The sequence below is a fragment of the Euleptes europaea genome, chromosome 1, assembly GCF_029931775.1.
Source record: "Euleptes europaea isolate rEulEur1 chromosome 1, rEulEur1.hap1, whole genome shotgun sequence".
Taxonomy (NCBI): domain Eukaryota; kingdom Metazoa; phylum Chordata; class Lepidosauria; order Squamata; family Sphaerodactylidae; genus Euleptes; species Euleptes europaea.
Genome location: NC_079312.1, coordinates 739,495 through 753,226, shown reverse-complemented (window position 1 = coordinate 753,226; position 13,732 = coordinate 739,495). Strand labels below are relative to the sequence as shown.

General features: G+C 53.0%; 1 protein-coding gene across 1 annotated transcript; it reads right to left on the bottom strand.

The window, feature by feature from the left end:
• Nucleotides 1-998: 998 nt before the first annotated feature.
• On the bottom strand, nt 999-12,681 carry LOC130493223 (zinc finger protein OZF-like; the record flags this gene model as incomplete). The annotated part of the gene is made up of 6 exons (XM_056866922.1): nt 12,463-12,681; nt 5,992-6,084; nt 5,629-5,743; nt 4,718-4,788; nt 1,706-2,150; nt 999-1,621 (listed from the first exon to the last, which is right to left on the bottom strand). Coding segments are annotated over exons 1-6 (1,566 nt in total), but the record flags the coding sequence as incomplete, so codon positions are not given.
• Between the last annotated feature and the right edge of the window lie 1,051 nt (nt 12,682-13,732).

Below are 13,732 nucleotides of genomic sequence, written 5' to 3'. Positions count from 1 at the left end.
CAGTTTAACTATGCGTTGTGTGAAAAAATACTTCCTTTTATTTGTTTTGAATTTGTCACCCTCCAGCTACAACAGATGACCTCGCATTCTGGTATTATGGGAGAGGGAGAAGAACTTCTCCCTGTCCACTCTCTAAACCATACATAATTTTATAGACCTCTATCATGTCTCCCCTTAGTCGCCTTCTTTCCAAGCTAAACAGCCCTAAGCGTCTTTATGTTAGGCTCAGACACACATGGCAAACGAGAAGAAAAATCAAAAAGAGAAGAGGTGGGGGAGGGAAATGGCAGAGTTCAGGCTGGCTTGGAAGGACCCGTCTCGCTCTCGCCTTCGCCTGGAACCTGCTTAAACCCGCAAGTGCCCAAGACTCAGGACCCCCAATCTAATGGCGGGGGGAGTCTCAGAAACTCATTCTGAGGCACCTGATTTTGGATCTGGCCAAAGATCCTCCAACTGGGAGAAGGCTGCGAGTGGTTAGCAAAGTTTACCCAGCTCGTTGGCCATCTTCTGCTGAGATCAGGAAATTTGAAGTTGATTGCACGTTTTGAAGAAACTGACTTCAAAATTCAGTGGGAAGAGCTGGAAATGACACCTGACATTCAAGGTGGTGAAGTTTTCAAAGCACCAGGCATGTCAGAGTCGATGGTGTTAAAGCTGCTTTTCATGGCTCAGAGGTGATTGCCCATTAACTGGAAATGGTCTCTCATTGTTTTGATGAAATGCTCTTGAAGTAGAGATATGGTTGCTCACAGGTGATGGAGCTAGGGGGGGTGTTATATAAGAGCCCTACTGACATCCTGGCTCTGTGATGGAAATGTGCTCTGCACATGGCATGCAGATGCACTCTCTCAAACCTATTCCAAAGATCCGCACATTGTACCCCAGGTGATCAAGGGGGAGCCCTTCAAGAAAACTGACAGAAGATGGCAGCTCAAATTGGGGTGTCTCAGCTGAGGAGGAAACAGGGGACTTACACTGAGCATTCAAAAATGATTTTCCTCTGTGTGTGTTCTTTGATGCCGTTGAAGAGTGCCTCTCTGACTGAACCTCTTTCCACACTCTGAGCATTCAAAAGGTTTCTCCCCTGTGTGGGTTCTTTGATGACTTTGAAGATCACCACTCCGACTGAATGTCTTTCCACACTCTGAGCATTCAAAAGGTTTCTCCCCTGTGTGGGTTCTTCGATGCTGTTCAAGATGGCCTCTCTGACTGAATCTCTTTCCACACTCTGAGCATTCAAAAGGTTTCCCCCCTGTGTGGGTTCTTTGATGCTTTTGAAGATTGCTACTTTGACTAAATCTCTTTCCACACTCTGAGCATGCAAAAGGTTTCTCCCCTGTGTGGGTTCTTTGATGACTTTGAAGATCACCACTGCGACTGAATCTCTTTCCACACTCTGAGCATTCAAAAGGTTTCTCCCCTGTGTGGGTTCTTTGATGCTGTTGAAGATTGCTACTTTGACTAAATCTCTTTCCACACTCTAAGCATTCAAAAGGTTTCTCCCCTGTGTGCGTTCTTTGATGACTTTGAAGATCACCACTCCGACTGAATGTCTTTCCACACTCTGAGCATTCAAAAGGTTTCTCCCCTGTGTGTGTTCTTTGATGCTGCTGAAGAGTGCCTCTGAGACTGAATCTCTTTCCACACACTGAGCATGCAAAATGTTTCTCCTTTGTGTGTGTTCTTCGATGCCTTTGAAGATTGCCACTCCGACTGAATCTCTTTCCACACTCTGGGCATTCAAAAGGTTTCTCCCCTGTGTGGGTTCTTTGATGCCTTTGAAGATCACCACTCCGACTGAATGTCTTTCCACACTCTGAGCATTCAAAAGGTTTCTCCCCTGTGTGGGTTCTTTGATGCTCTTGAAGACTGCCACTGTGACTGAATCTCTTTCCACACTCTGAGCATTCAAAAGGTTTCTCCCCTGTGTGGGTTTTTTGATGCTCTTGATGATGGTGACTGCGACTGAATCTCTTTCCACACTCTGAGCATTCAAAAGGTTTCTCCCCTGTGTGGGTTTTTTGATGCTCTAGAAGATTGCCACTGCGACTGAATCTCTTTCCACACTCTGAGCATTCAAAAGGTTTCTCTCCTGTGTGTACTCTTTGGTGTACAAGAAGGTGTGATCTGTATTTGAAGTACTTTCCACACTGAAAGCATTTGTGTGTCCTCATTACAGGACCCTTTGGGGAAAGTGCACTACACTTTCTTCCACAAGAGTGTATCCTTCCTCTCTCCATGCAGATAATATGCTTCTCTCCTGAATGAATCCTTCGGTGTTGACAAAGGTCTGATTTCTGTGAGAATATCTTGCCACAATCTGAGCAGTTATGCAGTTTGGCTCCTTTATGTGTTCTTTGATGTCTTAGTAGCTCTGCTCTGCATAGGAAGCTCCTCCCACACTTCAAGCATTGATGGGTCTTCTTTGCATTGTGCATTTGCAAATGGATAGCATATTGGGCTTGATCTTTCATTCCACACTCCAAGCACTTATATGCTTCCTCCACCCTGTGGATTAGTTCATGGAAATCCAGTCCTTGGCCAGGAATGGGTTTGTCCCTCTTCTTGGCTGTGTGATTTCCTTTCCGCCCCTTAAGTCCGCCTTGATTCCTGAAGTTTCCTTTCAAATCTTTATTCTTCACTTTATCTGGCAATAGCTGATGCGCTTCCTTATCACCCTCATTCCATTGATCATCCCCTGCTGGAATGAAGAGAGATCCTGTTAGCACCCACACAATAAGATCTGATCATCCACACACAAAACATTTCAGTGGCTTTTCCCTGCTCTACATTGACAGGTACAATAATATGCACTTTAAAGGGACATGAAAGTCTTGGTTTGCAGTCTAATGATTTAGTCAGCTCCTCACCTGAGTGAATTCTTTGATGGGAAGAAAGGGCTGGTTTCCAACGGAAGGTCTCTCCACATTCCTCACAATCGCATGGTTTCTCTCCTGAGGGAATTTTCCTCTTGGAAATAAAACCCATGTTCTTACTGAAGGTCTTTTCACTGGACAAACGTTCATTTTCGTTTTCCCTGCAGCGGATTCTCTGATTAGCACCAAGGCCTTTGTTCTTTCTTGTTTTGGTTGACTTTCCTTCTTGGATTAGGATTTCATGGAAGTTCCCTTTTTGGGATGGAATGGGCTTATCCCTCCTCTTTGCATGGCTTCCCTCCTGCCTCTGTGGTCTATCTCCATCCTCGAAGTTTCCTTTGGCACCTTGATTCTTGTTTTTTTCCAAAGAGAACCCCTGGTATCCCTCAAGCAGCTCATCTACATTTGCCGTTGGAATAAAGAAAGAGGTCAAGCCAGTACCTAAACAAGAAGGCAAGCCACCCATCAGGCACTGCTCGCTAATGGGTGTGCATTTCCTTTATCAGACCTTTATTTCCACCCCGTGCCAATGATCACCTTCTTTCTACCCCACCAGAACTGTTGGTCTCACCTTATCTCCAGCAAGACCTCCCAGGTCAGCAGTTTTTATATTCTGCCTCCCCTCTCCTCTCCCGACTCCTCATATGTCCTTTTTCCCTTAAAGTGGCCAAGAATTGTTCCCCCACTGTTCACATTTGACGTGTCGTGCAGCTGTTTTGATTTTCTGCTATTTATACTTAAATAGAAGACAAGGAGAAAAGACGGTTTTCATATCCTGATTTTCTCTACCTAACGAGTCTCAAAGTGGATTACAATAACTTTCCCTATCCCCCCCACAACCAACACCTTGTGGGGGAGGTGAGGCTTAGAGAGTCCTGAGGGAATAGTGACTGTCCCAAAGTCACCCACCTGGCTTCATATGGAAGAGTGGGAAATCAAACCTCTCTCTCCAGACTACAGTCCGCCAACCTTAACCACTACAGCTTGCTGGTTCTCCACAAGAAGTTAGAAAGAGAGACAGAGAGGGAAAGTTATCGCTCTTATATGGGGAAGGAAAAGAAATCCAAAGGAGAGGAAACTTTTTTTCTGAAAGAATGGAAACCTGCTAAAGGTTAGAGTCCACAATCCCAACCAGTGTAAGGGGAACGAATCAATTCTAGATCAGAGTCAGAGGGGATGACGGCAATCCCATCTGGGGGACAAGTGTCTTGTAATGCTTGGCAACTGAGAAATTAGGATGGAGCTTCATGAGGGCCTCTCAGTCCTGCATTGACCTCAGGCCAGGACACCCTCACTGGCTTGAACAATGGCCACAACACTGGCCTCTGTTGCCCCTGTTGCTACTCGGGTCACGCTACCCGGTCATGGTGAATATCGCTTTCGTTGCCACCTCACCACCTTGAGGTTCCCAAAGAGAATCAAGTAACAGGGCAGGTCTCAAAACAGTGTTTTGTTGTTCAAGATGTTGATTCACATATCAGGCCAATGGTAAAATCCCAATGGCAGCAATTTGCACCTTTGGCGCCTTACCCAGAGAGGCCACGCTCCCGTAGTTCTCCAGCATGACTTCCTTGTAGAGATCTCTTTGGTCTGGATCCAGCAGGGCCCACTCTGCCTCAGTGAAATGCACGGACAACTCCTCAAAGGAAACTGGAGACTGAAAGAGATTCCTTGTCATAGAGATCATTCCAGGCAGAGGTGACATTCTGGGAAGGCATGTGTAAAAAGAGTGGCATTCAGAGCCTCTTGCCTGGGCCCCTTAACCAGAACTGCAGGAGGAAGCCCCCCCCCCCCCCGAGAACGGATTTGAGACCAAGGCTGCCCCCTCTCATCTCCCCTACCTGGACTGGAGGTACAGTAGCAGTTTCCACACCTCTGCAAAGAGAATGGCTGAACACTGTCTCTTCGCTACCTGCGAGGGAGAGAAAAGCAGAAGAAAGGGTATTAGCCCTGACATCTTGTTTGGTTTTCTTCTGTGAAGCTTGCTTTATGCCTCCCCGTTCCCAGGGTGTGAAACCTTGCCATAAGTACACTAAACAAAATGGTTACACTTTGTAGTAAGTTGTGGGAGAGGCGGAAGAGAAGCACAAGATACCCATGAGCCTCAGGGGGGCTTCAAATGCTGCTGACCCATGTCAGACTTCTGTGATACTTGAAACTTGTCCCATGAACTTTGGAGCTCAGAAACGTGGCAGCATCTCTGCTGGATCAGACCAGAGGCCCAGGCAGGCTATTCTCCCACCGGCTGGGCCCTCGCACAAGCCCTTGAGTCCAGGCTGGTGGGAGAAAAAAAGATAGGTGAAAAAGAGGGAGATGGCAGAAAAAGAGGGAGGAACCTCGCCAGATGTGAATGAAGAGCATCTGGAAACCCAGGGTAATATCAGTGAGTGTCCGGAGTGTCTACTGATCCATTAATGTCACATCCGGGTTTTCAGCCAGAGCTATACTGCCCAGACCGTGCAGGCCCCATTTATTTGCAAGATTGAAGAGCTCGGCCGAGATTCATATGCCTTTTCTTCTGAGCCATGTTGAGTCCCTCTAATGGGGAGAAGGTGGGATATGAATATTGTAATCAATATCAGGCATTGCCCCCATGAATTTGTCTAATCCCCTTTTAGAGGCGTGACAATTAGCGAACCCTGAGGGCCACAAGTTGGGTGAAGAAGCATTTGGGTTTTTCCCCTGACTAGAACTTTCTACCCATCAAATTAACTGGGTGCCCCAATCCCATCCAGGCACAAGGAGTCCTTACCGCAGGAGAGGGCACCTTGGGCGCGCTCTTGGGCTCGGGCCAGCTGCCCTTCCTCTGAAGGAGCTCTTTCCATCTCACAGAACTCAGCTTCCATCTTCATGGATGGACCCCAGCTCTGAAACAGCAGCAAGGCAGATGGGCAAGAGATGGAATGGAAGGCACCAAGGAAGCCCCTCCCTTACTCTGCACCTAGGGTTTTCTTCCGACCCTGGGGAATTATCTGGAGGGACAAGAAATTCCCTAGCTGCTGAAGTAGGTTGTTCAACCTCCCATTTGGATGATTAACCCTTGGGCAAACATCAGGCATGGATAACGCCATCTATTGTGGGTTGAATTTAAATACCTGGACAGAAAAGCCCTCACCTGTTCAGCCAGCTTGGCCAGGATGGGGGCCTTTCCTTGCTCTCTTGCCAGGTCCAGTTCCTCCTGGGTCCTGCGCCTCCATTTCTCCTCTGCCTGACTCAGGAGGAAACCTTCGGCCAGGGCCACCGCTTGGGAACTGGTCTCTGGGCCACAGCCTGTGATCCAGCGCTGCATGTCGTGGGGCAGGATGGTCAGGAACTGCTCCAGGATCACCAGGTCCAGGATCTGCTTCTTGGTGTGTGTCTCTGGCTTCAGCCAGTGGTTGCAAAGACCATGGAGCTGGCTGCAAACCTCCCGGGGCCCATCGGCCTCACAGTAGCGGAACTGCCAGAAGCGTCGGCAATGTAGTTCTGAGTTCAGGGGCTCCTGATCCCAGATCTCTGGCACAGCTTTCTGCCAGGATTCAATGCCACTCCCAGCTTGGACAGGATGGGGGCCTTTCCTTGCTCTCTTGCCAGGTCCAGGTCCTCCTAGGTCCTGCTCCTCCATCTCTTTCCCCTTCTATTGGGTCGCCTCCGACTGTGAACAGATCCCTTTAGTCACTTGGCTGTGAAGAGAGGATTCTCCGTGCTGAGCGGGCGGGGGGGGAGGGAAAGGGGGACAGATAGCAACTGTGCCAGAAGGAAAACAAAAGGGAAGGGAGATACACTGGGTCACCCCAAAGTTGCTATCAAATCAAATATTAAGCCCATACCCCCAGAGCAAAAAACAAGAACCATGGATCCACGGCTTTGTGGTGCCATCACCATGCAAAAACAGAGTTCCAAATCAAGGATCCTCATGGGCGCTCATTATTGAATCACTCCAGGTTTACAATCAAATTATGTATCACGTCCATAACCACCAGTTAGGAGCTAAAGCTAAGAGGTCTGGCTCAAGGGGTCAGGTGGGAGACGCCAACCCCGCACACAGAGAGCTAGAACGGCAAGGAGAAAGTTTGTGCCGATGGCTTCTGTGAATCAGGTCAAGAGAGTGACGGGGGGCTGTGTTTTATCTTCTTTCCTCCGGCACTGCTGACCCGGAAGAGAGCCTGCAAATCCGGTCCATCATCTCAGGGAGCTTTCTGTAGGGAGGGAGCAGGAAACACCGCTCCCCCCCCCTCGCTCATGTGCCAGGGAGGGGGTGGGTGAACTGGGGGTGGCAGGGAGCTCTTTTCCCAATTCATTACTCCCCGGTCCTCTGTCTACACTTTGGGTCTTGCATAGCAGACCCTGGCCCTACATTTCTCCCCCTCCCAAGAGCCCTTTCAGCTCACCAGACGCCACCCAGCCGTTCCTGCAGCAGCCTGGAAACCCCCAACCTTCCTTCTGTAGGGCTGGAGGAGGAAACGCACAACCCCCCCCCAGTTGTGCCCCCCTCTCTCTCTTAAAGCATTCCAGGGTATTCTGCCCTCCCCATCAGAGCCGGAAAATAAACTGGCTTTAATCCTAATGCGGTCCCAGATTGAGACATTCTGCCCGTCTGTCGTGTAGGGAGGGATGTGGGGTCCCCTCCCCCCTCCCCCTCCCCCCCCTCCCTCGGGCATCGCTTCCCCCCCCCCCACTCCGGAGAGCCTCCTCTGGCCCCCTCCGACCTCTCTGCTGCTGGGGGGGCGGGGGGGGTCACGGAGAACGGCGGACTAGTGGTTTGAGCGGTCCATGGAGTTGCGCGTCCTGCAGTTTCCGTTCCTGGATCTTCTTCTGCAGGTGTCATTCTGTAGCCGACGGGACTGTTTCTTTGTTTCAAGGGCACTGGCTGCATTTAATACCGGAAACGACCCTGCATCTCCGCTCGGGGCTTCTGCCCTCCGGGACCAACCGGGGTGTTGGGTCCTCTGCAGACTCGCCCCCCCCCCCATCGTCTGAACGGAGCCTCCTTTCCCAACACGTGAGATGCCCGGAGTCACTGATTCCACCCCCACCTCCACCCCCACGATTCTCTTTTTCCTGGAACAGCCCCTGGCCTTGGGGGGACCTGCCCTGGGGGGTGGGCGTGGGGGGGGGACTCCAAGCACTCCCCCCTCCCGCAATCCAGCCCCCTCCTCATCCTGCTTTGCCTTGACTCGACCCCCCCACCCAAAAGAGCCCCCCCAGGCTCTCCGCTCCTCCCCCCACCCCCCCCCTGCAAACCTGGCTCACTCCCAAAGGCCTCCGCAATGCAGAGAGGGGGGAGGAAAGAGGAGAGCCGGAGGAGCAGCCCCCACCCCCCCCAGGCTTTTCGGGGTGTGGGGGTGTGGGAGGGGGTCTCCCTCCCTCTCCCGGATCGGGGCCCGCCTACCTCTGACCCCGCTTCCCCCCCACCCACCCCTCGAGTTCCCCGGGACCCCCCCCCTTCACTCACTGGGCAGGAGTAGCAGCTGCTGCTTTCCCACGGGGGGGTGGGGGGGTCAGCACAACAAAGGCCGCCGTTCCTACGGGGGGGGGACTCCGGGTAAGACCGGAAGTGGCCCCTCTAGGGTTTCAGACTCGCTGGCCTTCCTTTCCGCGGGGTCAGAGGCCGCCGCCCCCCACCCCCACCCCCACCTTCTCTCTGCATTCGCTGGGGGAGGGGGGGAGCAGCTGGAGGAGACCAGGGACATTTGGGGAAGGGGCGCATCAAACCCCCCCCCGGCCTCCGCCCCCCCGCCTTGAATGCCCTGTGGCGAGGAGAGGCTGCCCCCCCTCTTCCTCTCTCCCCCTCCCTGGAAGTCCCCCCCAAGCAAGATGCGGCCCACCTGTGTCCCCCCCCCCCGCACAGACTCACCTGGCACCTTGGAGCCCCGGAGGGGGAGATGGGGGGGGCTGGCCTCGGAGCCCCCTTTCTGCTTGGGGGGCTTTACCTGCACTTGGGAAAGGGAGAGCCCCCTCCCCTCCCCTCCCCCCACCTTAGACTCAACCAAGAGATGGTCTGGGGTGGAGGGGGGTGGTGGAAATAAGAGCCCAGGCACTGCCAGAGAGTTCAAGGACGCCTCTGGTCCGTTCAGGCAGGGGATCATTTGAATCCAGCTCCCACCGTCAACGTTGACAGGATCTTGGGATCCCTGAAGCCCCCCCCCCTTTGCCCCCTGGGTCCCTGTGCACCCTGGTGCCGGAAACCCATGCAAGGTTCCCCCCTACACAACACCTCGCTTCCAGGTCTGTCCCAGGTCCACTGCGAGAGGTTTGTCCTGGGAGTTTGGCGCTGGGGACTGGGATTTCCAGACGCGTATTGGCCCGATCAGGAGTCACTGGGGGCCATTTCAGATATTGACTTAATTCATTTATACCCTCCCTTTTCCCCCAGCAGCTTACATCGTTCTCCTCTCCTCCATTTTATCCTCAAAACAACCCTTCAAGGTAAGCTAGGCTGAGAGCGTGACTGGCCCAAGGTCACCCAGTGAGCATTTTACAGACACTATCCCGCTTTTACCGAGAATAAAGACGCTCCGTATACATTCTCTAAATTTATTCAGATTATGGATAGCCCCCCTTTCTCACTGGGACTCAGGGCACATCACAGAGTGAGTCAATAAAACCAACAGCGTGGGGCGTTCAGTAAACAATGAACTAGCCTTTGGGTTACAGAACCCACCGGAAATGCAAAAGTCTAACGGTAGCAAAGCAAATGGTTGGCAGGACACATTAAATGAGGCCCAAATTACATCTCCGGATCCAACTTACAGCAGCCGATACACAGTGGCGCAGGCCACAGTCCCTGATCATTTATCCCAGTAGCTTTGTGAAGCGTTTGGTACAGTGCTGCCTCACTTTCTGCCTTAGAAAAAGCCCTCCTGCGCAATTCAGAGCTGCCTCGTTTGTGGAGAGCCAGGAGAGGGGGGGCGCCTTCCTGATCCCCCCAAGGCAGGAAATTCCACAAGGTGGGGGGGCCACAATGGAGATGGCACACATATGGGCAGTTTGTTGATTTTGCCCATTGGCAGCTTGGCACCGGCAACAGGCCCTTCTCAACCGAGGGAAGCTGATGTGGTGGCGCATGGGGGGGAAAGAGATAGGGAGGGTCCAAGGCCATGAGGGGCTTTGAAGGTGAGAGCCACTATTTTTAACTGAGCCCAGTAACAGAGGAGCAGCCCATGGAGTGACCATGGAGTAAAAGATCCAGTTTTTCTGGGCCCGTCCTAAACATGCAAGCTAATTTCCCCCAGGTTAATCTAAATGTATAGTCACGTATTTGTGGGGTGTGTGGCTAACACTACTGCTCTCTCAATCACTTTGCCCAGAAAGGGCAGATTAGAGACAGGGCCTTAACTGGCTACAACATATTTCTACGCGGGTGTTTTTAAGTAGCAGATGGATAACCACCTCTTTGAGTCATATAAGGAAGGTGCACAGAGTTAGTGATGGATTCATGATAGGAGGATTCATGGATGTGATTTTAGACACCAGGATGGGCAGTATCTAGGGCACAATTTCCTAACAAATGGGGAAATCAGAGTTTGATTCCAGGTGAGTGGAAATGATCACCTGTGGAAGTAAAAGGTGGAAGGTTGCAGAAGGATGGGAGAGATCACATAAGAACATTAAAAAGCCCTGCTGGCTCAGACCGTGGTCCAACCAGTCCAGCATATTGTCTCACACAGTGGCCAACCAGTTCCTTGGGAGGGCCAAAAATAGGGTATACAGGCCAAGGCCTTCCCGTGATTCGTCTCTCGGCAACAGAATAAAGAGGCGTACTGTGAATGTGCGGGTTCCCTTTATTCACCATGAGCAGTAGCCACTGATAGCCCCCCGATACCCTCCAGTTCTAATATTTTGGGAGAGGAAGAAAAAAGTCTCTTTGTCAACTATCAGTCCGCACGGGAGAGAAAGGCAACACAATACCAGCACTAAAACTCTAGCTCTTTGTTGGCGAACCTATGGCACGCGTGCCGACTCCGGCACCCGGAACCCTCTCTGTGGGCACGCGCGGGTAAGTGGCTCGCTGCGGTTGCGTGAGAGGGCTGGGCGCACGGCTGCAGCGTCCACCCCCTCCGGAGCCTCCCGTCCTGGACTTCCAGGGCTCCAAAAGGCCTCCCGGGTCTGCGTCTGGACCCCTCCCTCTCTCAGCTGAGCTGCGGCTGGCTCAGCTGTTGCTCGCCTCTCCCCCGCCCCTCTCCACCTGGGATGGGGGAGGCTGTGGCTTAGCTGTTCCTGGTGTGCCTAGCGGTTCCCGTGTTCCAGGCGGTTCCTGGGGTCGTGTGTTTTTTCCTTCCTTCCAAGAGTTCATGGTGAGGTGAACTCTCTCCTAATACTAGAACGCGGGGCCATCTGCTGACGCTGGAGGGTGAGAGATTCAAAACAGATAAAAGGAAGTATTTCTTCACACAACGCACAGGTAAATTGTGGAACTCCCTGCCCCAGGATGTGGTGATGGCTGCCAGCTTGGAGGGCTTTAAGAGGGGAGTGGGCATATTCATGGAGAAGAGGGGTATTCATGGCTATTAGTTAGAATGGATACTAGTCATGCTGCATACCTATTCTCTCTAGTATCAGAGGAGCATGCGTATTCTATTGGGTGCGGTGGAAGACAGGCAGGACGGTGCTGCTGCAGTCGTCTTACTTGGGGGCTTCCTAGAGGCACCTGTGTGGCCACTGTGTGAACAGACTGCTGGACTTGATGGGCCTGGGTCTGATCCAGCAGGGCCTTTCTTATGTTCTTAAAATGCAGGGAAGGGAAGGCGTCTGGTTCCTCCCTTCCCAGCCGTGACGCCGAGTCCTCTATGGCCTGTGTGTGTGCTATATGAGAGGACAAGACAGACATGGCACTCATTGTACTGGGATTGTCAAGGGGAACTTCATCTTATTTATGCAAATTTCCCAAGAAGGGAATATCCATTTCTTTCGTGTTAACTCATACGTGTTTGCTATTTTTGGTATAGGGATAGATTTGTATTGGGTGCTTCATTTTTTAAAATTTTTTTGTCTTTTTGTAGACTCCAAGTCTTGAACACCCAAAAAATGAGTACAGCAAAAAAAAGCTCTGTTATTGTGTTTTTCTTTTAAGGCAAAAGATGTGACTGTATCAGTTGTTTTTTCTAAACGAAAACCTCAGTATTCAGGTTAAATGGCCGTGCTGGCACTTTGCCATAAAGAAGTGGGCTTTGGGTCGCGGTTTGGGCACTCGGTCTCTAAAAGGTTCGCCATCACTGCTCTAGAGGATGATGTTCAGAAAGGGTGGACTGGAGGAGGAAGATTTAGCAACACTGGAAATGTTGGAAGAGCTTTTCTCCTGGGTAAATTCTTAGGTATGCCTTTTGAGGGGAGGGGGGCAACGAGAGGTTTCTTGCACGTCCCCCTGCGGGTTCCCATTGGTGAATCATAGAATCGCAGCATCATAGAGTTGGAAGGGTCATCTAGTCCAACCCCTGCACCATGCAGGAGCTCCCCCCACCTCCCCAGTGACCCCAACCCTCCCCCCTCCATGCAGGGTCCCACAATCAAAGCACTCCCGACAGACGGCCCTCCAGCCTCTGCTTAAAGACCCTAACCCCACCCCCCCACCCCGAGGCAGCGCATCCCACCCTCGAACGGCCCTCACCGTCAGGAAGATCTTCCTGATGTTCAGGTGGACTCGCTTTTCTCTTCGTTTCAATCCATTCCTCCGTGTCCCAGTCTCTGGAGCCACGGAGAACAAGCGAGTTCCCTCGTCCACATGACGCCCCTTCAGATCTTTAAACCCGGCTGTCCCGTCTCCCCTCGCCCTTCTCTCCTCCAGACGGAACACCCCCAGCTCCCGGAGTCTCTCCTCGTCGGGCATCTGGATTCCGGACCCCTGACCCTCCTGGCCGCCCTCCTCTCCTCTCCTCTCCGGACCCGCTCCGGCTCAGCATCCTTCTTCCGTTGTGGAGCCCAAAACTGGACCCAGGATTGTTCCAAGTGAGACTCAGCAATGCAGAACACCGCGGCAGCATGCCTTCAGTGTGTGCGCGCCCCCCCACCCCAGGAGACCCCCAGGAAAGAAGATTTGCTGGCAGGAGGGTTAAAAACAAGAAGAAGGCAGAACCGCGTCTGCACGAAGCCACACGGGCAGAGTGGGGGGGTGGGGGAGGAACAACCCCTCCAAAAACCGAATGACACCCCTGCAGGCCTGTTTGGGACCCCCCGGCCCGCCCGCCCCCCCCCCACGAAGCCAGGCTGCCGGGAAGGGTCGCAACCAGGTGCCAAAAACGGAGGGGCCATCCCCCCCCCCGGGAGTTTTGCAGAGAGGAGCCGCCGAACGAGACAGAAGCAAATAGAGCCGCGGCCCCGTGCGGGGTGGGGGGGAGCAGAGGCCGGGGGTCGCGGAGGGAGGGAGGGAAGAAGGGGCTCCGCCCTCGGCCTCCTCCTCCTCCGGGGAGGGGAGAGGAGATACCCCGGGGGGAGAGCAAAGGTGTGGGGGAAGGGGCTTTGGGGAAAACGGAGCCCCGCCGGTGCATGCGCGTTAAGGGGGGGGGGAGAAAGGGGATATTCTTGCTGCACTTTGAGATCTCCTGAGAGGAGGGGGTGAACCCTGCAGGGATCTTTGCAAGCCCCCCCCCCCAGATGCAAGACCTCTCCTCCTCCTCCGGGCTGCTCCGCGCTCGAAACCGGGGCGAGGCGTTTTGCAAAAGGCAACCCCATTTCTCGGCTCACCTCTGGCTCCAAAACCCCTCCGGCGCCGCCCGGTCTCCCCTGCCCGGAAAGGGCGCTGGCAAGTCGCGTGGCCTTCTCGGTGGATCCCTCTCTAGGAATGGAGGCTCCTTCCCCCCCCCCCTTAACCCTCCGACTGGCTCTCCGCACTGGGCAAAAAAAGGACCACCCCCCCCTGCTGGCTTCGCCCTTCCAGAGTC